Source organism: Poecilia mexicana, unplaced genomic scaffold (genome assembly GCF_051168715.1).
Source record: "Poecilia mexicana isolate PSO_F unplaced genomic scaffold, ASM5116871v1 scaffold_7, whole genome shotgun sequence".
NCBI classification, from domain to species: domain Eukaryota; kingdom Metazoa; phylum Chordata; class Actinopteri; order Cyprinodontiformes; family Poeciliidae; genus Poecilia; species Poecilia mexicana.
Window position 1 is genome coordinate 6664250 of NW_028263376.1, and position 23248 is coordinate 6687497.

The 23248-nt window shown below is 38.1% G+C and overlaps 2 protein-coding genes across 3 annotated transcripts; one reads left to right on the forward strand and one right to left on the reverse strand.

The window, feature by feature from the left end:
* Positions 1 to 3136: 3136 nt before the first annotated feature.
* On the forward strand, positions 3137 to 12754 carry LOC106932588 (alpha-1,3-mannosyl-glycoprotein 4-beta-N-acetylglucosaminyltransferase C). Of its 2 annotated transcripts, none has more exons than XM_015011368.2 (5): positions 3137 to 3358; positions 7321 to 7419; positions 7566 to 7707; positions 10415 to 10669; positions 10762 to 12754. In XM_015011368.2, exons 2-5 carry the CDS (start codon positions 7324 to 7326, stop codon positions 11646 to 11648), a joined length of 1380 nt encoding a protein of 459 aa, XP_014866854.2. In that variant the 5' UTR covers positions 3137 to 3358; positions 7321 to 7323; the 3' UTR covers positions 11649 to 12754. The 2 variants fall into 2 exon arrangements, with proteins under 2 accessions (XP_014866854.2, XP_087863064.1); XM_088006938.1 differs by lacking the exon at positions 3137 to 3358 and adding an exon at positions 3388 to 7169.
* A 2857-nt stretch (positions 12755 to 15611) lies between these two features.
* On the reverse strand, positions 15612 to 23165 carry cfap126 (cilia and flagella associated protein 126). Its single transcript, XM_015011353.2, has 5 exons — positions 22437 to 23165; positions 22285 to 22347; positions 21859 to 21930; positions 21581 to 21769; positions 15612 to 16735 (listed from the first exon to the last, which is right to left on the reverse strand). The coding sequence occupies exons 1-5, from the start codon at positions 22461 to 22463 to the stop codon at positions 16439 to 16441; spliced, it is 648 nt and encodes a 215-aa protein (XP_014866839.1). The 5' UTR covers positions 22464 to 23165; the 3' UTR covers positions 15612 to 16438.
* Between the last annotated feature and the right edge of the window lie 83 nt (positions 23166 to 23248).

The window sequence follows — 23248 nt, forward strand, 5'->3', positions numbered from 1 at the left end:
GAACCCAGCGTTCTGATGCTAAAAATTAGCATCGATGCTAAGTTTAGCTAAAATAATATTAATAGCATGTGGAGAATCACCAGCATGTTGACTAATGTGGAATTACTCCATTCAATATGTTAAAACTAGTGTATAATCCAAAATGAGCCAAAATGCTAATGTTAGTACACTGCTAATGTTTGTGCTAATGTTATTAGCACAAACTTGCTAGGCAAGGCAGTGCACTAACCTGAGAGAAAAAAATTGCTAAAATGCTTATATTATGGAAGGAACTAATATTAGTGCAAAAACCTGAGAGGAATATTGAGGCTTTTATTTTGAAATTTTCAGTAAGCTTCATTTTAAAGGGCCACACTAATCCCATGTGTAACAGTGGTTGGGTTGAACCAGTCAGTGTAATGTCCAAAACAGCAACTATCTGCTGTGAAAAATGTGCAGGGTTTTATTTTGGAGGGTATGTGATGCTCTCATTTCGACAGTCCAATGTGGTTGTCAGTTAAGAGGTACCAAGTTTCATGAGTCATATGGTACTTAACACTTCCTTTGCTCTTCTTCCATCTTGTCTATATTAATAGTGTTATAGTGTTCTGTCAAGGTGCTATTTCTCTACATTTCTAAATGCCAGTTCTGCCCTCTGTAGTAACTCAGTGTTCCACTATGTCTGTAGTTCTAAAGAGCAGAGGGGCAGACAAAATTCAAAGTCTATTTTGAGTCTAACTGACACAAAACAGTGTCAGAACTTGTTTTGATTTGAATTTGGTTAGTTTTTTCTTAATTATGCGTAGGAGCAATGCATGCTGCTCCTATGCATTGCTATGGCAGGCCCTAATTAATGAATATGTATTATTATGTGACACTTTATACTACAGTCAAATAACTGCTACCTTCAGTTGTTATGAAAACTCTGTATATATATCAAAAATAAAAGAAATTTGACTTGGTATCATAACTGTATCTGGCCCCTGAAATTGGCTTCTGTCTCTTTAAGAACCTCCTAGCTTTCCTAGCACTCCCCCTTCAGCATGTGATGACAACAGTGTTTCTCCATGATGGTGTCTACAATCATTTTTCGGAGTGTTGCAGTTTCTATGATGAGCTCAGCAGATATGCAGTTCCACCACTGGGTGTTTGCTAACTGCTACTGCCGCTAGTCTGGAGGAGCCGAGTAGGGGAGGTGCTAGGTGGGAGCGTCATGCTGGAGCTTTGGGTAAGTAGGCAGTGCATTGTATGATCAGGTGTTAAGGCAAATCCAAATCACAGGAGATTCAAGGAGTCCTCAAACATGTATGAATAAATCAAGGCAGAACTCAGTTGAAGAACTGATGGATTCTGACAATGGAAAATAAATGTCACCTGTTTTCCCACGGGTTTGTTTTAGGTCAGTCACAATTATCAAAATTATTTCTATTTGCTAAATGATACAGGAGTGAGAGAATTTTTTATTGCTGTCTTCAAAATCTGAAGTTTACATACATTTCCTCAGTATTTGGTAGCATTCCATTTGAACTGTATGACCTTGGTCTCGCCTTTTGGGTTTCCTTCCAGAAACTTCTCTCTCACAATAGTGTGGTTGGAATGAGTCCTGGCCTTTTCCTTCTGACGGAACTGGTTGAAGTCTGCGTTGCGGCCCGCCTCACTCACACATGCCTTTTCAGATTTCCTCACAACTTCTCCACTGGATTAAGATCAGGACCACAACAAAACATTGACTCTGTTGTCCTCAAGCTGCTTTAAAACCACTTTGGCTGTGTGCTGAGGGTTATTGTCCATCTGGAAGACCAATCTGCTTTTACTTTCTGGCTGATGTCTTTAACTATTGCTTTAATATTTTTGCCATGTAATGTTCTTTCATGATTCCATCTATTTTATGATGGAATCATAAAACTCGTACTGCAGCAAAACAACCCCACAACATGATGCTGCCACAACCACGCTTCACAGTTAGGACGGTACAGGCATCATCCTTTTTCCTCAAAATGTAACAGAGGTGCAAAAAACAGTCCAAACTGAAGATTTTTGTCCCTGTGTGGATTTGCAAACTGCAGTCTGGCTTTTTATGTTTCTGTTGAAGTAAAGGCGTCTTCCTCACTGAGTGACCTTCCAGCCCACGACATTTCACTGTGGATAATGACTCTTTGTCACCAACTTCAGCAGCATCTTCACAAGATCTTTGGCTTTTGTTCTGGGGTCATTCTGCACATTTTGGACCTGAACCTGTTCATTTCTGCCCGTTTCCTTCCTGAGCGGTGTGACAGTTGTAAATTCCCATTATGTCCATACTTGGATGAAATTGTTTAAAGAGTTGAATGCTGCACCTTAAAGCATTTGGAAATTATTTCCCAAGTTGAACCAAACTGGTGCTGCTCCTGATTCTCTTCCTGATATCTTGGCTGATTTTTTTTAGACATTCCCATCGAGTCCAACAAAAAAACAGAAAGTTTCAGGTATGACCTTAAAACACATCCACAGCTGTCAGTTAACCTCTCAGATGTTACCGAAACCATGACATCATCATCTGAGCTTTCACTAGTTATATATAGTAATCATTCTGAATTTGAACTTCTGCTTTTGAGGCCATTAATAGATAAAAGTTTGACATATTCTGTCTCATTATTCTGGCATTTAATAATCGAAATTATTTTGGTAATTAACCTAAAACAAGAGACATTTGGTCTGGTTAAACTACAGACGGGGAGAAAGACAGACATAGGCCTGAGTAAACTTTTGGTTTCAACAGTTGCTTCTCTTATCATAAGCTAGAAGTTTACATATATTGCATAAAAAGAGAAATCATCTTTATTTTCTAACTATCTGATGTTAATCAGAGTGCTGTGGTCAGTAAGGTCCATCAGTAGAAAACCTATGAGTAACATATTTAGTTTGGAGAAATCTGATCATTTAGGGATTAGATGAAATTAATTAGACCAGGTTTAAGAATGAAGCATAACAATGTGCTACTATCTTAAACGGTTCATTTACGGGAATACATTCTCGGTGTCATTTCTGAATCTTTCCACGCTGGCTTTTCCTCTCTGTTTCCGTCTGCTAGCCCAGCCCCTGAGTGTAACTGCGCAGCGGATTGGGCCTCGTTCCGGCGTTACGACACACCCTCCCTCCGCAGCCGGGCGCCGCCACCTGATGCTTGGCAGCCTAAACTTCAGTCCTGACAGAGAGCAGAGGAGCACAACGCTGCAGCTCTAGCTGTTTCCAAACCATTCAGCTTCTGTCTGTGGGTTTCTGACGCTGTTTATCCATGATAAGTACCGTCCAGGGGAGGAAGAGGCGTTGACTTTGAGGTTCTGCCGCGGCTCGGAGGCAAACTCACTGGAAAGAGAGAAAGGAAGTTTCACTTAAGAGGGTAAGCGTTACTGTAATATGTCATCTAAGATTTGTAGAAATGTCGGAGGACATGCTTTTTTTTTCCCGAGCTGCTACTGAGACATGTTACCTGTTGGGAACCGACGGAACAAACTCACCCGTCCTGTTGCTCAGGTTTTTCGACTGGCTGTTTTCTTAGCGGTATTTAGAAACTCGAGCGCAGACGGGACTTCAACTAAAAGCTGAGGCCAAATATACCGTCCATCCACCGCCTCGGTTATATTTGGAGTGAGCGCGAGCGCCAAGGCTGCTGGTTGAAAAGATAAACATTTCCTGATTTATTCTGTCTTGTATCCAGCAGAGGAAAGCCAGACCGTGAAAAGAAATTTCCATGAAGGGATGGATTTTCAAACGATTCTATCGAGTTTGTTTTTTTTCTTCCTGTATTACAATGCTCTCTACAGCTACAATGCTCTCTTCAGTACTGTACAGTCATATAAAGTAGACACGTTCTGATAAAGTGTCGCATGGCTACATAAAAAGCACTTTGTGAAAATAAGGTACTTTTTAATAGCAGGTAGGTGTATGCTATTACTTTTAGCAGGTAAACATGCTTTTTTTATACGCCCACACATTGTAATATTCATATTAATTTTTTTAACTGTCGCGTTTTCATGAGCTGCTAGGAGAAAAGTGATGAGACAATAGACATTAAGAAAATATAAAATAATTTGTGTAATCATGTTTCATTTGGTGATGGAGTTACTTAAATAATATTCTGATTATTGACCATGTATGTGGCGCAGTTGGTAGGTAGAGCTGTTGTCTTGCAGCAAGAAGGTTCTGGGTTCGAATCCCGGCCCGGGGTCTTTCTGCATGGAATTTGCATGTTCTCCCTGTGCATGCGTGGGTTTTCTCCGGTTTCCTCCCACACACTGTCAGGTTAATTGGTCTGACTAAATTGTCCCTAGGTGTGTGTGTGTGTGTGTGCATGGTTGTTTGTCCTATGTGTCTCTGTGTTGCCCAACGACAGACTGGCGACCTGTCCAAGGTGTACCCCGCCTCTTGCCCTGAACGTTAGCTGGAGATAGGCACCAGCAACCCTCCCCACCAAGGGACAAGGTTGTTAGAAAATGGATGTATATTGTATCTGATGTCCATATGATCTAAAAGAAACCTTAACTTTAAAAACAACTCAATTGTTTTTAAAACCTGTTTTAGTTTAATGTAGTTTTCACAACACCTACTTAATTTGACACATTTTACACCTGGAGTTGTTTGTTTTTCCTTGGATTGTTCTATCTACAGCATTATGTATCTGATTTTTGTGCATTATTTGTCACCATGTATTATTAAAAAACTAGAAATGCACTAAATTTTAAAAAGTCATACAATATCACAACAATTTGAATTTATTGCCGACAATATAACAATATTAACCTCAACAAATCCACATTTTTCTTTGTGCTTCCAGCAGTTTGTGTGACATTTATCATCTGGATGATTGCAACAATGTCAGGTGTGAATATACTCACAATTTACTGTACCAAATGGCTCAGAGTCGCTTTTTAGTTCATAGAAAAATGGAAAAATAAAACTTAGTTGTTTTCAAAACAAAATATGCTCTCTCCATCACAATTTGGAATCCCTAAATGTCTTGTTGTTGAACAGACCTCAAGACAAAGTACACAACAGTTTAAGTCAGGAGTCGGCAGCCTTTATAATCTAGAACCAATTTTTCCCCTTTTCCCTACAAACAAAATGTGTTTAGAGCCGTAAATCTGAGTTAATCCCCTCTTTTTTATGTGCACTTACTGTACAAATCCTTTTTATATTTTATAGTTAATGAACAAAACATTTTTTGATCAATTTTAGATTTCAAAACAACAATAATAAAGACATTTCCTTGAGTGAAACATTTCATATATGTGAATATATGAAAAATAAAAAATGCATGTTGCTTGCAGCTAAATCACAAAATTAAGAACTGAACAAGCAAAGAAAAAAAATCATAACATCAGTGTTATAATATTGTGGGAAATTTATGCAAATATAGGATAAAAACATAGAAAATGGTGGAACGAGTTTTTGTCATTTGTTTTTATAATCTATACATTAAAGAAATTGTTGATGCCTTTGCCAAAATGACACTAACAGTCAAAATCTTTTTTGTCTTTTTCTTTTTTAGCAAAGTGATAAAATAAAAAGGAGCTATGGTGCAAAATCAACTTTTTTGAGCTTCACATCATGTTAGAATGTTATTCCCTCTCATCAGAAACAAATCTGGAGTGTTGCTTTGATTCTTTCGTACATTTTACACCTCTACCTGAAGTACTAACATAAATGTGTCACCCAAAGTTAAACAAAAGATATATTAAGCCTGAGAAGGTTTATGGGTCTATGTGAATCATAAATTGGTAAAACATTGATCGGGTGTAAGATCCGAAGACATGGCGAAAACTAAACAAAGGAGAAAGAAATCAGAGGACACGGGCTGTTCTCGCGGTTTGCCTAGGGTGGAGGCAGATCCCAGTATTTGGATTGGAAATCAAATGCACTGTTGGAGATGAATACCAACTTCTCCACACATACAAATGTTTTTCTTCTAATAGCTAACTTTGATTTGGAATCTGTAGATCAAATACACGGAAACTGTTTTTAAAAATGCAGTTATATAATTTTTTTTAATTTATGCTTTCAACATTTTGTAATTGCTTATCAATATTAAAAAGTATACTGGAAAAGACAAACCACTCAAGTTCAACATCTGAAGATGCTGTTTACAGTCCTAAAATAGCTCCAAATATGTGAAATCCCAATCTGAACAGCGGATTTTTTTTGTTTGTTTGTTTGTTTTTTTCAGGTTAACACAGCAGAGACTTTAAAGTTGCTTTCGTAGGTTTAGGAACACTTATGAACTCAAAAGCCGGTAATGAACAATGATTAATCTGGGAGAAATGTGGCGTAAGTTAAAGTCAACAAAATCATAAATGTAGGTCGGAAAGCTGCAGCAGCTGCAGGCTTGTTGTGTCAGGCTGTGAGGTCTGAGTCCAGCAGAGGGTTCCAGAGAAACCTGCTGTCAAGTCTAAACGTAACAAAATACTCCGCACAATCTGTTCCAGCACATTAGATTATCACTGGCCTCAAGTTGAATGTACTGCTCTGACGATGCAGTATCTTAGTTTTAAAGAGGCAGTATTACCAGGTGTTTTCCAGCTGTATGGAATTATTTCATAGCAGAATAAAGTAACTATGTTACCTTCAGTTGTTATAAAAAGGCTCTATATATCTACTATGACTTAAACTAAATCTCAGTTTGTTATTTAACGTGTTGAATTTGGGCTTCTGTCTCTTTAAAAATTCCTGCTCTTTCTGAAACTCAGCCTTCAGGAAGTCATCATAATGTCCCTCTTCTATTAAATCTTTAGCAGGTTTAATAAATAGCTGGTTTTTACAGGATTTCATTGAGAATCAGTTTGCATAAAGAGCTCAGCAGATGTTTCACCAGGTGTTTGCTATTTGCTGCTGGCTAGTCTGAAGGAGCTGAGTGAGAGAGTCGTGAGAGGTGGAAGCTTGGAAACTGCAGCTCTGAGGAGGAGCTGTGTGATGAAGGCGGAGCTAGGTCCAACCAGGCGTTTTGCACAGCTGAATGGTTGCCATGAAGGTTAAAGGATTTCTCAAGCATACATGAAAGAATCAAAGCAACACTCCTGGTATGTTTTTGATTAGGGAATAACATAAAATGAATTAAAGGTCAAAATAGTTGATTTTGACCTTTTATTGATGCCACCCCTTTTAGTTAGTGTAATGATGGAGAACGATCTTTGGAGTTCAGATCTCCAGAAGACACAGTGAGTTTATCTCAGTCTAGACACACCCGGCCTGGTGTTATCTGTATCTGAACCTTCTGAAATATTCATCCCCTCACAGCTGAATTATTTACTGTTGCACTGACTTGGTGTCACCTCAACACAAATGTCGATGTGTTTGGATGTTTAACAGGAAATGCGACGGCGTTCTAGAAAGAAGAATGCAGTTCTGGGAGTTCTGCTTCTCGTCACTGTCCTGTACTTCCTCTATCCGTTCGATTTCCTCCTCACGGTGAGACCCCCCGAGCTAAAAAAAAAAAAATGAGGTGAATCCTGTCCAACAGGAAACGACACCTGGAAATGTTTGAGTCTGCTCTGTTTTCCCCTCCAGATATGGTTCCACGGAACAAGCAAACATTGGTCGATTGTGTCTTTCAGGGTTGGAATGGATCGGCTCCAAAGCAACTGAGCTGGCAGGTGGAGAGGCTCGTCAGTAAGGAGTCCTGGGCGGAGCAGGGAGATTATCTGCCTCTCAATGTGACCTATCAGCTGCTGGCAGGAACGCCATCCACTCAGCAGAGTGAGTTCCACTCACAGTTGACTAGTAACTGGTTATATTTACTCAGTTACATTTAATTGAGTAAAATTGTGGAGGAAAAAAAATGTTCTTTTAGGAGTATTTTTTTTACTATGCTGTACTTTTTACTTTTACTTGAGCAATTTTATCATGTGTCACTTACTCTTGAGTAAAACTCCTGGATCCTCTGCCCACTGAGAGTAACGCCACTGAATGAAGGACAAACTTTTTTAATCAAAACTTCACCACACATGCGCAGACACACATCTGCAGTTCATATTAACGTTTTACAAGTTTCACATCGAAAGAATTTGATTTGGTTTCTTTTGCCTGATTTTTTTTATGAATATGTTATTTACATGAATTATAACATAGGTCTTTAAATCCCAAAATTCCCACATAACATTGTTAATCTCAGTAAAAGGCAGTAATCCTGACCCAACAGTAAGGAAGAAACCGCTGCTGACTGACTAAAAATTACTCAAAGTGTGAGCTGATGAGCCAAAGACTTTTGGAAAAACATTCACTGCAAAAACACAAAATCTTACCAAGTATTTTTTTGGTCTAGCTTATAGTGAAAATATCTTCATTAACTTGAAGTAAGACAAAACAAACTTATAAGAAATTTTTCTGCAAGATATAGGAGCTTATTTTTTAGACAATAATTCCTTAATATTGATAAAAAGTATCAGTTCCACTATCAGATTATTCCACTTTTAACTGCACATTTTTTCCAAATAATCTATCAAAGGAATTAGTACTTTTAAAAAAAAATCAATATTAAGAAATTATTGATTTAAAACAAGCTCCTATATCTTGTTGAAAAGTAACTTATAAGTTAGTTTTGTCTTATTTCCATTGTACTGAGATTTCTGCACTATGAACTAGACCAGAAATACTTGGTAAGATTTTGTGTTGTTGTGTCTTATGGACTGATGAGACAAAAGCTGAAGTTTGGAAGGTGTGTCCTCCTTGCATCAGGTGAAAAAGTAACACTTTTAGCACTTCACAATAAAAACAACATACCTGCAGTCAGACACAATGGTGGATGTGTGATGATTGTGGGCTGATTTAGTGATTCAGGACCCGGCTCTGTTGATTGAACCATGAATTCATGTCTCGTAAAATGACCATCGGTCAGTTCGTGACCTAAAGCTCAGTCATTTATGTAGCAGGACGAAGATGAAGCAAACCACCAAGCTCACCTCTGGACAGCTCAGAAAAACCAAAACTAAAGGAAAGTTTTAAAGTGGCCTGGGAAAAGCCAAGGGTTAAATCTGATTGAAATGCTGTGACGTGACTTTAAATAGGCCGTCCATGTCTGAAAACCCTGCAATGGGAACAATTCTGCGAGGAAGAATGGACCATAACTGCTCCACAGTGACATTACCACAAACACTTGATGCCAGTTGTTGCTGCCATACGGCTAGGACGGTTTGATTGGCTCTTCTCTTTTAAAACATAACATTTTTATTAATTTCATATTAATTAAAAAAAAAATCAACAATCAAATTTAGTTGTTTTTGAACAATTAAATGAACTCTAAATGACACCATTAACGAAGTGAGTGTTCTGGCCCTCTCTAAACCTCACTAAAACTCTGACATTGTAACCCTTAACGTATAAAAACCCGTCAGCATCCCTCACCCTCCTCTTATCTGTAGCAACACACTTTGTAAAAAAAAAAAAAAAAACCCTGTAAAGCAGATTACAGTCTGCCTCTATCCATCAACTAATGCCTTTAAAAACACTCCATCATTAAAACTGCATGAAATAAAGCGGCAAATTCATTTATCCGTTATTTTCCAATTTAACTACAGTAGTGGTCATTTTAAGTGTAACAATAATTTGAGGAGTTGTGTGTTTTATTAAAAGCAAAAGATCAACATTTGTTGGGTTCAGAATATTAGATTATAAAAAGAATTGCCTCATAAACTCCTCCATCTCACTATTTATGAAACATATTTCATTTGTCTGCCTTGGAATGTATTCAATAAGTTTTAATATTGCCACAGACCATTTATTTCACTATCTCTAGCCTTTATTTATGTTTATAATGAGTTTCTGCTAACAGTTAATGAAAAGAATATTTATAATTACATCAGTCATTGCATTTTAATAGAGAAATATGAACTTAATGAAAACGATGTTTAAAGCTGCAGCTGTCTCCATGTCGTGACATCATGTCATGAGATGGATAATCTGTGAAAAGATCGATCACCCCCAACTCCTCCCTGAGCTGCTGTTGTGCATTTGAAGAAATGCACAACAGCATTTGAAGAAATGCACAACTACCAACCAAAAACAACCAATTGGAGTCAGGAGGAGGGGCTTACCGCTGTCAGTCATCCTCATGTACTCACTGCTCAATGAATTAATGGTGGAGAAACGACGTCCAGTCACAGGAAAACAGTTTATTCTCCATCATCTATGGCCATTCTAACTAGCAAAGAGCTAGTTTGCTCTTTGCTCGCCTGTAGCAAAGAGCAGAGGATGTCTGTTTTTTCTCTATTTTCCCCCACAGATTATCTACCTCACACCATACTATCACGACAAGTTTTAACAAATATGTAAAAAAACAAAACAAAACAAAAAAAACATTAATATTTAATTAAAGTTGTTACTTTCAAAAAGTACTTTTCAGGCCTCATGTTCTAAGTTATTAATATGACTGTATGTAAATTTTAATTCCTGTTTGGATACATTTCAGAGTTCCTAACCATCGGCATGTCGTCAGTCAAGCGGAAGAAGGGCAGCTACCTGGTTCCCACGCTGCAGTCGCTCTTCTCCCAGTCGTCTCCTGAAGAGCGCTCCTCCATGGTGGTGGTGGTGCTGATCGCAGACTTCGACGTTCGCTGGGTAACCAGTACCGTCAGGGAAATCAACTCAACGTTTGCCTCTGAGCTGGACCGAGGCCAGCTTTTAGTCATCCACGTGTCGCAGAAGTGGTACCCTCCTCTGACAGGTGCAGCATGATGAGTTCCAGCCATGCAGGAAGCTTGAGTAACGTTCTTGCCGATGGTTTATTCATGCAAATCTCTCTGCTTCTTCCTGAAGGCTTGAAGAGGAACTACAACGACGCTCCTGACCGGGTGTCGTTCCGCTCCAAGCAGAATGTGGATTACTCCTTCCTGATCCACTACAGTGCAGGTCTGGGGCAGTACTACCTCCAGCTGGAAGATGACGTCTTTTCAGCACAGAACTTTCTCACAACTATTCGGAAGCACATTGAGGAGCAAAATGCAAAAAAGGGCAGGTGGGCAATGTTGGAGTTTTCAGCCCTTGGTTACATTGGGAAACTCTATAAGTCCGCCGACCTTCCTCTTCTGGCCCGCTTCCTTTTTCTCTTTTACCAAGAAATGCCTTGTGACTGGCTGATGTCTCATTTCCGACAGCTGATGACCCAAAGAGAGACCATCCTCTTTAAACCCTCGCTGTTCCAACACATGGGCACTTTTTCGTCATTCCAGGGAACATACAACAAGCTAAAGGATAAGAACTTTGAAGAGGGGCTATACACCAATCCCTCAGCTGAAGTGTATTCAAACATTTCCACCTACCAGAAGTACTTCCCCAAACTGGCCTGGGATCCCGGGGAGGGCTTCTTCTGGGGGCGCTCTCCAGAAAGAGGAGATTATTTGACGGTGGTGTTCCTGGAGCCTGTGGTGGTGACAGGGATACTGGTGGAAACGGGATCAGGAGGAAAGGACCTCCTGGACTCCGGTCAGGTGGAGCTAGGCCAAGACGTATTCACTGCAGCGATGAAGAGCTGTAAAACCTTCCAGTCACTGGGAGCTTTTATGAATGGAAAATTTGAGATGCGAGAGGTAGACAAACTGCACGGCTCTGCTTCTTCGTGTCTGAGGATATCAGTGACCGCCGGGCAGAAAGACTGGGTGATCATTCGGAAAATAAGAATCACAACGAAGTCCAGCGCATCCTGATGCCAAATGTAGCTGGTTTGTTTGTCTTTCAGCCTGACTAACATTTGGCTTTCCAGTTGGAGTAAGGCATCCAACTGGATATACTGGTGGTGGTGATGGGAAGTTGGGGTGTGTGGTGCTAAACTGTTTCTGTTATGAAACATTGACCATGCCTCAGTGGAGCTGCTTCCTACCTGGAGATGTTTGACCAAAGCAAATGATGTACAGAAATTAAACAGCCATAGTAGATAATAAACTAAATCCATTTGGTCTTTTTGTTTCTTACTGTAGGAATCTGCAGCATTTTTTTTCATGCTCCATTTTTCTCTAGACTATTGTATTTGTACCTTTTTTCTTAAAGTATAAATCATTTTTTGCAAATGTTTTCTTGCATCACATTTTCTAGAAGGAAACCTGTGCTACCTCACAGATCAAATGTGTCATTTTCTTGGACCAAAGCTTGTGTACTTCAGTCTTTATTTATATGTAAAACCCTCAGATCTATCTGTAATATCTATCAGAGTAGCTGCGTTTCCATTGACTATATGATTGTGCAATTTGACGTATCGAAAATAAATTTTCTGCTTCAAAAATACAGGTTTATTACCAAAAAGTTTGGCAATAAACCAAACTTTTTGGTTAATAGAAAATATTTTCTATTGGTTTATTTTGCAATAAACCAATAGAAAACCTTTTTTTGGCATCACACAACTCACTTGATCAATAAACGGATATCACCATTGGTACAAACTGCAAAGAAGAATACAGGAAGTAGTAGAAGGATAATGCAGTGCTCATGTGTAATTTTAGTTGCGTTTCTTATTTAGTAGAAACACCGCAATTGTGAAATTGTTTTTTTTTTTTTTTTTTTTTTTTGATATTAGTGAAATATTGACATTTCTAATGGAAACACAGCTACTGTCAGGCTATGAGTAGTTTTTTTTTTGTTTTTTTTTCCAGACAAATGAATTGTTATCCTTTATCTGAACTGTTTCAAGGTAAAAGATGTGAAGATTTGTTGTCTGACCAAAGCTGTTATTTATGCAAAGGTGTGAGTTTGTCACACAACAAAAACTGCTGCTAAATGTCCTGACACCCAAAACCATTAAAATTATGCACCAACTGGTTACTGGTTCAAAGGTTTACTGATAAAGGTTTTTGACTTTTATTATAATTTCTTCCACTTCCACGGCTGTGTTCAAAATAATATTGTTCTAGTCCAATAAATCAAACCATTTTTGGCAGAAATTGTTTCTATGTGGGAAATGATTTACCAGCATTAGAGTAATTGGAATCCAGCAGTCGTGGCATGGAGACTGTAGATATTTTAACTGAAAAGTATTCCTCTTGAAAATCTGGGTAAAATCTGGATAAAAATCCTAAGCTGTTCAGAAGAACAGCTTATGATACTGATTATAAAGATAGTGAGGGGAAAACATATGAAGTTCAGAAAATGGCCAGTTGCTCAACTAAAATGACCTCAGATTCTATAAAACTGAAACCAATACGAGAAAGATTTGGAAGAAAATAGAAAACTACATTTTTGATATATTAAAGCATAGTCAAAACAGCCAATGATGATGAAGAGGGTCTAGAATTACGTGTTAGGTCGGTAACATTTAGATAATTTCTATGTGAAGCTAGTCTGGCCATTGCTTTCCTACGCAATTCCACTCTATTCTCATCTCCCTTCCATTCTCTGTCAGGGATTTCTCCTATTGAACATGATTTCTCAGGATTTATGTCATCTGGTCCAATCAGCAAATAAAAGGAGGAGTTGTGAACATTTTTTTAACTGTAATCTGCTTGTGGTTGTCGTTTTGTAAAGGGGGTGGAAGAATTGAACAAAGCCATTCAGTCAGAGTTGACCTCACTTCCAAATATTGAACAGTTAACAGGGCAGTGAGAGGAATGTTTAAGACATTAAACATTAAACCCTACTCCACACAGTGTCTGGCAAAAGTTTGCTGATTTTCCAGTTGGCTCAGTTAATTTCTGGTAAGCTTCATAGCGTTTCTTCTTCACAATTGAGCCAGTACATTTCATACAGTATGCCACCGCCAAACTTTAGCGATTTAGTAAAATCAGTTCCAATCATTTAAAACTTCAACAAAGACCACACCTCCAGCAAGCAATCGTTTCTTTGTAGCCGAGGGTCCAGACCCTCTGTCCGAAGCAAAGCGTAGAAGAAGGGGCTGCTTTTTACCAGGCTAAAGTGAAGCAAGAACCTCTCTCCAAGTCCCACTGTGGTAGATGCTTACAAATAAAAGTGTAACAATGTAGTTAATAAAAAGCTAATAATAAGTTACTTACAACGAAGACCACTTGTTAGGCTAGGTCAGAGGTGACAGGAGTGGCAGTGTGGGGAGCGGCTACAAAGAAACAATTGCTTGCTGGAGGCGTGGTCTTTGTTGAAGTTTTAATTGATTGGAACTGATTTTACTAAATCGCTAAAATGGATACAGGCATGGAGGGAAATGTACAACGAGATGTAGAAGAGGCTGAGAAGTATAGACGAGATGCCTTAGAGGTGGGTCTTTAAGAGTTCCTTCAAAGTAGCCGGGATCAACACTGTTCTAGCATGACTCTGTAGATCATTACATCATCTTGAAACGACACATGAAAACAATCTGAAATGTCTGTAACCGGCGTGGGGACTGCTGGCCAACAATCCTTTGACAAATAGAGTTGTGACAATCCTTGGGGACAGCTTTCAAGTAGATGGGAGAAGTTCCATTAAACAGTTTGTCTGTGACTTAAATTTAATTTGAAATTACATGCAGAGAAGGTTATGATTTGTGAAAGAGCACACTGACTGGCCAGAACACTGCAACAACACAAAAGCTTACCAAGTATTTTTGGTTTAGTTTCTAGTGTAAATATCTCAGAACACTTAGATTACGAAAAGCAACTTTTCAAGAAAATACAGAAGCTGGTTTTAAGTAGATAATTCCTTAATATTGATGAAAAAGTTCTAGTTCCACTGGCAGATTATTTTACTTATAACACATTTTCCCTATGATTTGAATAAAGTCTATACGAAAGCACAGCAGCCTAAGATGCTAACATCAGCTTGTCATACTTGTGTTCCTGTGTCAAGAATAGAAAAGTAAAAAGGGATAACATTCGGTGCAATAAGCACTTTAAAACTACATTTATATTTTTTGGTTATATGTTTTCTATTTTTCCTATTTCAAAATCAAATAATTACTTTAGAAAGAGCTGTTTTTTTTCTTTTAATGTTTCCTGTTTTATATAAAACCATATTATATCTCCATTTACTGAAGGTTATATCCGCGCGTGTATGTGTGGCAGACAGTTAAAATTGTTTTCAAAAGTGTGAAAGAACAGAAAAACTCCTAAGGCTAATCCCTAATCTGGCATGAGCAGAAATAAATTTTACTCAAGTATTTATTTGGTTAAAACTGCCGACATTTACATTTATAAGTTAATAACACAATATAAACTTATTGGAACACATATTTTTGCTCTGATGTAGGTTTAAAAAAATAGGACAAAATCTCAGAAAGAGGGAGTCCATCAGTCGCAGCAGTTAATCTGATAATCCCTGCCTTGTCCTGTGAACATTTACAGTACACACCAGGTACAAAATGGCCTTTGGCTCATCCAGCTGTTATTTTTGCAGCTCTCCATTAACATCATTTCAACATGCTAATCCCTTTCCTTTGAGCAACTATAATACCTTTTGTCTCCTCACTATGAAACCAGCTTAAGTGAATTGAAAATAGAAGTATGCATGGTGCAAAAAAATAATAATATTATGAAGTCATCTGAACCCTTTAACTGTCACGATGACACCGGCGTCCTGATGGACCCATTGACTTACATGCAAGCATTTTGAGGGTGACGGTTTTAACATGTTAACCTAAATTCCACAGCAGCTTATTTACATTTATATAAACATCTTTGATCAAAATTTAAGTCTTTTGATCAAAATTGAAACTGACATGCATATGTGCCAGAGATATGCATGGTGGATGAGCTGGAGGAGAGAACAATCCCTTTTTCTTCTGTGGCGTTCAGTGACGCTGGAACTCATAACACTGATCAGCTGACAGAACAATGAGACACACAGAGCTGGAACGGTGGCTTCTATCCAAATCATGCAAGTCTGTTAAACATGTTTCATTTGCTTCGAATGTGTTTGTTACTAGTAACATTGTTGAACAGCTTCTGTTATCTTTATTTTATTTTTTTACCTTTTTCTCAGACAATTGAACTTAAAGGAATAGTTCAAATTATTCTAGATAGCGCCACTGTGGTGTGGGGGCTGATCCTCTTGTGTTTCCGTGGGGACTGATCTGTGGGGCCAAGGCTTGGCTGGAGACCCCAGCTCTGGGGGAGGAGCTTCAGATAGGTTTTGTATGAGCAAGCAGTTAGGCACAACTGAATGGTTGCCAGGGAAGATTCGAGGATTTCACAATCATCCATGAAAGAACCAAAGAACACGCCAGGTACGTTGTTGATGAGGGAATAGCATTAAAATATGATGTAAAACCCAAAACATGATTTTTCATAGTGCCCCCCTTTAAAGTGACAGTTCAGATTATTTAGAAACCATCAAACATTTGTTGAAGGTTGCATTTAGATATTAGGTACCAAAAATGTATTAATAATCACACTTTATTTGAAAAAGAAAGAGAGAGAGCGAGAGAGAGAGAGAGAAAGAGAGAAACTCTGCAAACAGATTAGTACAGCATCATACATATTCCCAAAAGTATTGGACTCCAAATGCTCCAATAGTCTGCAATAAGTTGTACTCTGACTCCCTGAATGCCATGTTTTGAATGTTACTCTTTATTCATTACAGTTGTCGCGCCGTACCTTATGATTCTGTGTGGCGTTCCCAATATGGACTCCGGTATCTCCTGGGTTTCACTGCCAACTCTACTTATCAAAGCCTGACTCTCTTCAGTTGCACTCACTGGCTTATCCTTCTGTGTGGCTTGAAGGTTTTGTTGTGCAGCAGATTCAGGCTCATGTCTCTGTGAGCCCTGGCTCCCAGCAATGGAGCGGCTCTGAGACTCCGACCGCACTTCAGCTTCTTTAGACGGGTCAGCAGCAGGCGGGGGTACGTCCTCGCTGGTCTGAAAGAGCGTTTATTGTATATTATTATTAAAAAACAATGACTTGTCAAAGTTAAAAAACCACAATGGAAGAAGATACCGAAAAGGGTGAAACAACAAACAAAACAATTAAAGATAAGAAATTCTTCTGGTTTCTCAGTTTTACAGTTTTACTGATGCTCTTATTTGCTCAGTTATGAGAGTTAATAAAATACAGTGTTTGTTACTGGCTTTTATCCAAAAAAAGGATAAAAGCCAGTAGAAAATTTTTTGCATTTTGCAGTAAATTTTTACAGCGTATTTTCTATATTTACATATTTTTTCCAGGTTCATTATATACATAGTTTCTCAAGTAATCATTTTATGTATATTTTTTAATTTGCCGTCTGGGAGAAGACTTCAGAATAGGAGCGTCTGTGTTAACCTTTATGGTCCGTTCAGTTTGACCAAGATCCCAGGTGGAAATACGAGGAGGAGGAATATCCTGATGTTGGAATTCTGACAGGGAAATTTGGAGATTGTTGAGCAGCTATTTACTGTACAATGACTATTTATAACCATTAATTTTTGAAGGCACAACATAGAGACAAATACATTATCAGGTTGTATTCCTACTAGTGTTTACATTCAAAGCAGCCAGTCATACACGTTTGCTGACGTGGAAGTAAAACAGGTTCAGTTCTGGCATAACAGTCTGAATGACTTTCCCAGAAAAATCATTTGCATTATTGTCATTATTAGCAGTAGCAGTTAGCTTGATAAGCAGCCAGAACAATAGCCTAAATGTAGACAACTGTATCTGCCATGGACTGGCGACCTGTCCAGGGTGTTTCTCTCTGTCATGTTCCAGGGATGGAGAATCAAATTCAATTCACGTTCTTCAGATCATTCAAAATTTGTGTCAAACATTTTAGTTGGTCTTCAGCAGAAAAACAAACAAACAAAAAAAAGTATTTGTGCTGCTTTTGCTTTGCAGATATTTACAAAAGTTTGAGGGTCAAAAGATCGACCTCCATCCCCACATGACCCAAATCAAATGAAATTGGTGTCTGTTGTTTGCAATGTTTGTGTAAAAAACTTTTTTGTTTGTGTGTCTTTTTAAAGATATTGATAAAAAAAAGAAAGTTTCCAGAGGTCACCAGGGGTCAAGCCCAAATGGTTTAATTTTTAACTTACATTTTAGTGGTTTATTTATATGGGATTCAGGGGAGGAGTCTAAAGTATCACCAGAAGACACCGCATTTAGCACTTCACATCTTATAATAGTATTAATTTCCCAAAGGAAAAAGGGAAGTTGTTTATTCTCAAAGCTCTCCAAGGTGACTTAATTACTTAATTACTTAATTACTCTACTGGGGCTCCTGTTACTTGGAAAGAGAAATAAAGAGAGCCTATTGTGATTCACTTTTCTCTCAGTTAAAATTTGCACAATCTGCTTCTAGTCATTACTGATCTCCTTCAAGTCATTACTGAAGAAACGTCTTCAAAATGTTTTGCTGATGTTTTGCTGTTATTTAGGCAAACAGAAAGCAATTTTTTAAAAAGGAAATTTAGGCCTGGAGATGTCCAGTTGTGAAAATAAATTAGGGTACCACATGAGAGCTGAGTTTTTTAAGATTAGAAAACACAGATTTTTGTTTATATATTTTTTAAAAAGAAAGACGATTAAAGTAAGAAACTGAAACAGAAAAAAACCTTGACTGCACATGATTAGAACACTGTTATAGGCCTTTTTTGTTTAAACACATATTTATTTTTAAAGTAGAACAAGTAGAGAACAAAACAACCAATCCAGTTTCTCAGAACACAAGGGAAAATTAAGAAGAGTATATCCGTTAATCAACTCTAGTTATTTACCTTTTATTCCTTTACCTGGGGGAAAGCAGCACCAACACAAATTGCCCTGGATGTTCAAAAAGTTTACTTTTTACAATTTCACTTATCTCTTCAGCTACACACTCCCAAAACTTGGATATGCAGCAGCATTCCCAAAAAGACCATTTTTATCTTTCAATGGGCCTTCGATGGTCAAAGACATCAGAGAGCCTTTCCTTAATTCTGAGTGAAAATATCATCAATTTGAGAAGCTTTGACTCTTTGACTCAGATTTCTGACCCCCTCACATATGTGTGACATATACCGGGTTTTCCAAAAATATTTTCTGTGTTTTGCAGTGTGGTTTGGGAAGACTTAATTAAAACAACCTCACTTTTTTTCCTGCATCAGCCCATGCAAGGCTTGCAACTATGAGGAGGTTTGCAGAGAGCACTTAGCTGTGACCGGCCCTTTATGAAATGAGCCGCGCAAGACTCATTCAAAGGATGCAATGCAAATATTTGCAGCAGCAGGAGACAGTAGTAAAAGACAAATCTACTGCAACACAGATGGGACTGTTTACATTACTAACCGCTGTGAAATTAAGGCCCACAAGCATTTTTTTTTTTTTTTTCTGAAAATCCCAATCAATAGATATGTTTCCATCCAAACGTGGCTTAAGTTGTTGTGGAAAACCCTGCAGTCTGTGATCCCCTAGCTGACAGGGTGAACACCGAGTCCTTTCAAAATCTCTGATGACTATAAAAGTTGTCTACTGTACCTCAGAACTCAGCTCAAATGTATCCCAGTTACTCTCCAATTACTGTGTACAGTATTGTCACGAACAGAAGAGAGAGAACATCTGTACTATACTCCCCAGGGCAGTTTCGGAACCATTCAGACCTGAATTGGGACCGAAACGCCTCATGTTGCTTGGGTTGGTAAACACCTCCGAGGTGAGAACAACCTAAATGACTCACAGTCACAACAAAAGGATCAGTGGCTCATGGTAAAACCGTCTACCGGCAGAACTTGACCGGTTAGAATTTTTACTTCCTGCATGTGGTAAGTTACATAATCCGGGTCAAACTGGGGGTTAAAAACCTTTTGAATGAAAGGTGAAACATCTACCAGGAAAAGACAAAAGCCCCATTATTAAGGCACCTGGGACCACCAAGCCCTGGACGTACATAAAGAAATCTTAAACATGAAAACTGCTATAATCCATCAATTTTATTGTTGAGTATTTTTATGGATTTCTAATTGATTTTTGTAATAATTAGACCAACCAGATCTCCCATATGTAGCTTCTCATGGTCAGAAATAAGAAAGTCAATCTAAAGTTGTACCAAATTAGCTTATAAAAACCATCTGGTGCCAAAGGTATAAGGAGTTTGTTGTGTAATACTTATTATTACAGGACATCTTTTCACATTGATGTAATTTGGAGGAATACAGATAAAAACAGCTTTGATTTGATTGATAAAATAATAGAATATTTTAACGCATAATTGTAATTGTGAAAGTTGTATTTATTTGGCTAGAGAGCCACATATAAACTTATGGTGGGCTGGATTTTGCCCCTGAGCCTTGAGTTTGACACATGTGCTCTAAATGCTCCACCTAGCTAACATTCAGTCCATGTGAGATGACATGAGGGTAGCTTTAGACACTAACTGGAGTTTAATAAACATTAAATATCATATAAAACACAGTCTGAAATAATCTTTTGTAGTTTTTCCATCTTAGCAAATCAGGACTTAGTTATTGCCTTTAATTTGGAATAGTGGATTCGTCTTGTGGTCTGGAATATTGGAAAAAAAATTATTTCAGTCTCTTATGGTGGTAAGTTATGCCACTTACTATCAGGAAGGAAAAAAATGATATTCACAGATAAGTGTGCTGATGTTCAGACAGCACTATGTTATTCCTGCCATAAAATTACAGATTTGTTGGATTATCGCACTCCCAAACGTCACTTCCAGTGTGACCTCAACAGAGGTTTATACAATGTAGAATTTATGACATGCTGTTTAAATTGTTAAGCAATCCCAGGGACTACTAGCTAACAAGAGGGAATTTTGTGTCCATACAGTATAATGCTTTATGTACTCTGTTTTTCTTTTAAATAAAAAGGAAAAAAAATTGTGTTTGGAAGCACTTTGCTGTTTGATTATTACTCTCCCCATATAAGGCCATATAAGGACACTTATATGACCATAAAAGGCCATATAAGTGTCCTTTTAAGGCCACTTCCTTAGCTATATAAGGACAGCTATTATAAATTGCATAGTCATCATATAGCCACATTTAATTAGCTTATAAGCAATGTTTGTACACTTGAGGCAGCAATACAGCCACTTATTTAGAACAATAATAGATACAGAATGTTCAACGATGCAATAGACTATGAGGTTACCAGGCAACAACATGAACTGTGGTAAGAGGACGTTGATGGAAGACAACCTGCTGAAGGTGAAAGTCCACCAGTAGAAGCAAGATAGAAGATGTGTGTATGAAAGTGAGGGGGGAGACAGGAGGGAAAGTGAGTCTGAAAGAAGCCTGAAGGCCTCGGTTTGTGTCAGAGACACGATGGAGGTAAAAGGTTCCAGACCAGGAAGCAGAACACACCTCTCTGCACTTTGCCTACTGTTAACCACTCCTTACCCCTCTGACACAGTGTCTTGCCCACGACCAAAAATAAATAGATTAAAAACAAATATAAAAGCAGGAAATTATGAACACCTAATGAAAATAAATTTTGGAAAAAAAAAAAAAAAAGTTTAACACAGCACATAAAATTTACTTTGGTTTAACTTGATTTATGAGAGTCAGACTGACTCATTTTGGCTGCACCAAAATTATTAGTAAATTGTTAAAATTTCCACATTCCTCAAAATGCTGGACAACGAAAGAGTAGCAATCAGGATGTGCAAAGGGTTGGAGTGACGTTAGCGACAAGATGGAGGCAGATAATCTGTTGTGGAGATCCTTCAGTAAGGGAGCTGAAAGAAGGAGGTGAACATATCAAACTGTTTGTGTGGACCTGACCTTCTTCCCAACATCTGTGTTCCTGCTGCCTCTGCCTGATTGGGATTTTCCCTCCTCTGGTGGGCAGATTCCCCACAACTTGAGTCTCCTAAGACCGTCCTTTGAACGGGCAGTTGGGTCGATGTGGTTGGCTGGGATACGAGTCGGTAAATCCCAAGTGCCTTTAAAATCTGGCCAGGTTATGCCTTTCTGTAAACCGCATTAGAGACATGCAGAATGCTCCAATCAGAGACTGCCTCAAACAAAAACATTACAAGTAAGTAGTTCAGTGCGCAGACCTTCACCCCTGGGAGCAGATGACCCCTGCTGTTCACAATGAAGGAGGTGTGACCCACGTGTGCACTGGGTCGCTGCAAACAAGGAAACCCACAATATCGTCACCTTCCGAAAATAATATTTTCCTTTCTTTCTTTATCTATTTCTTTGTTTCTTTCTTTTTTATTTATTTATTTGCCAAAATCACTTTCGGCGAAATAAATAAATGAATAAATAAATAAATAAAAATCACCACCTCGTTTTTGCCAAAAGATGATTTCGTGGACAAACAAACAAACAAACAAACAAACAAACAAACAAAAAAACTAACAAAAACAACAACAACAAAAAATATTTTTAGGAAAAGATGACTTATGCCTTCATTTTAGTAAGGCGACGATATTTACAGATAATCATAGCAGGAACAAGCTGTTAATTTCCATAACTACCTCTTTAAAGTCTTTAGACGGACACCAGTTCAGAAGCCTCTTGGATCCGAAGGTGCCCTCGTACTTTTATTGAAAAAATAAAAATAAAAAATACATTACTAAGTTAGAAAAACAATATGTAATTTCTTGCCATTTTCACGAAGTGAGTTTACCTGGTTGGCTGAGAAATTGGAAGACATTGCTGCATCTGCTACCTTCCGAATCTGTTATGCTGTTGACTGGTCGCTTAGCAACTCTGTTAATCTGAATGCTGCTGAAAAAACTACGGAAACCATCGAGGACAAGGGAGATTTTGTTATTATTATATTTGTACGACCTCGCAAACGGGCCCTCAATAATTTTGCAAATGCACTCTGCTCCATAGTCAGACAGACAACAATAAATGTCAGTTTTAAATGTGTACAACTTTAAGTTTAGCCACACAAAATTGTGGTCACATATTCCTCACTCTTTGGTCCAGAGAAGTTGTTGAAAATCAATCTTTTAACGAGTGTTCATGTTTGCCTGGAAATAACAGAAAAATAGTCCAAGGACTTTGGATGTATTTTCCCCCTTTCTTTCAGGATGTTTCTGTTTTGTTTTTGAGGGATGGCCTTTTGTGCGTTTAAGAAAACAGATTTGAAACTTCAGATATCTCAAACGAGATATTAACATACAATGTAAAATCTTACAAAAACAATATTGTAGCAGAAAAACTTTTAGTATTCGAGATGCCGCCATGTTGCGAGAGAACTCACAGAGTTAACGCAAAATAAAAACAATATGGGGGGAAGTATATAAACTATGTCATTGTTCATGAAAGAATAAATATATGAGTAAATGTGATCGCACACATCTTCAGAACAATTCATATTAACACATTCACTTATGGAAAATATTCTCATTCTAGTCTGTGAAAAACTGTGTAGTTTCTAGCGTCAAGTGTGACGCATTTCTTGTCTTTGCTGTTACACCAAACCAAGAT

Coding starts and splice junctions, on each gene's coding strand:
- LOC106932588 (XM_015011368.2), top strand. CDS start 7,324: ATGCGACGGCGTTCTAGAAAGAAGAATGCAGTTCTGGGAGTTCTGCTT. Junction 7,708..10,414: donor AACGCCATCCACTCAGCAGA/GTGAGTTCCACT, acceptor GATACATTTCAG/AGTTCCTAACCATCGGCATG. Junction 10,670..10,761: donor GTGGTACCCTCCTCTGACAG/GTGCAGCATGAT, acceptor TTCTTCCTGAAG/GCTTGAAGAGGAACTACAAC.
- cfap126 (XM_015011353.2), bottom strand. CDS start 22,463: ATGTCTTCCAATTTCTCAGCCAACCAG. Junction 22,348..22,436: donor CCAATTTCTCAGCCAACCAG/GTAAACTCACTT, acceptor TTTCAATAAAAG/TACGAGGGCACCTTCGGATC. Junction 21,931..22,284: donor CGTCTAAAGACTTTAAAGAG/GTAGTTATGGAA, acceptor CCTTGTTTGCAG/CGACCCAGTGCACACGTGGG.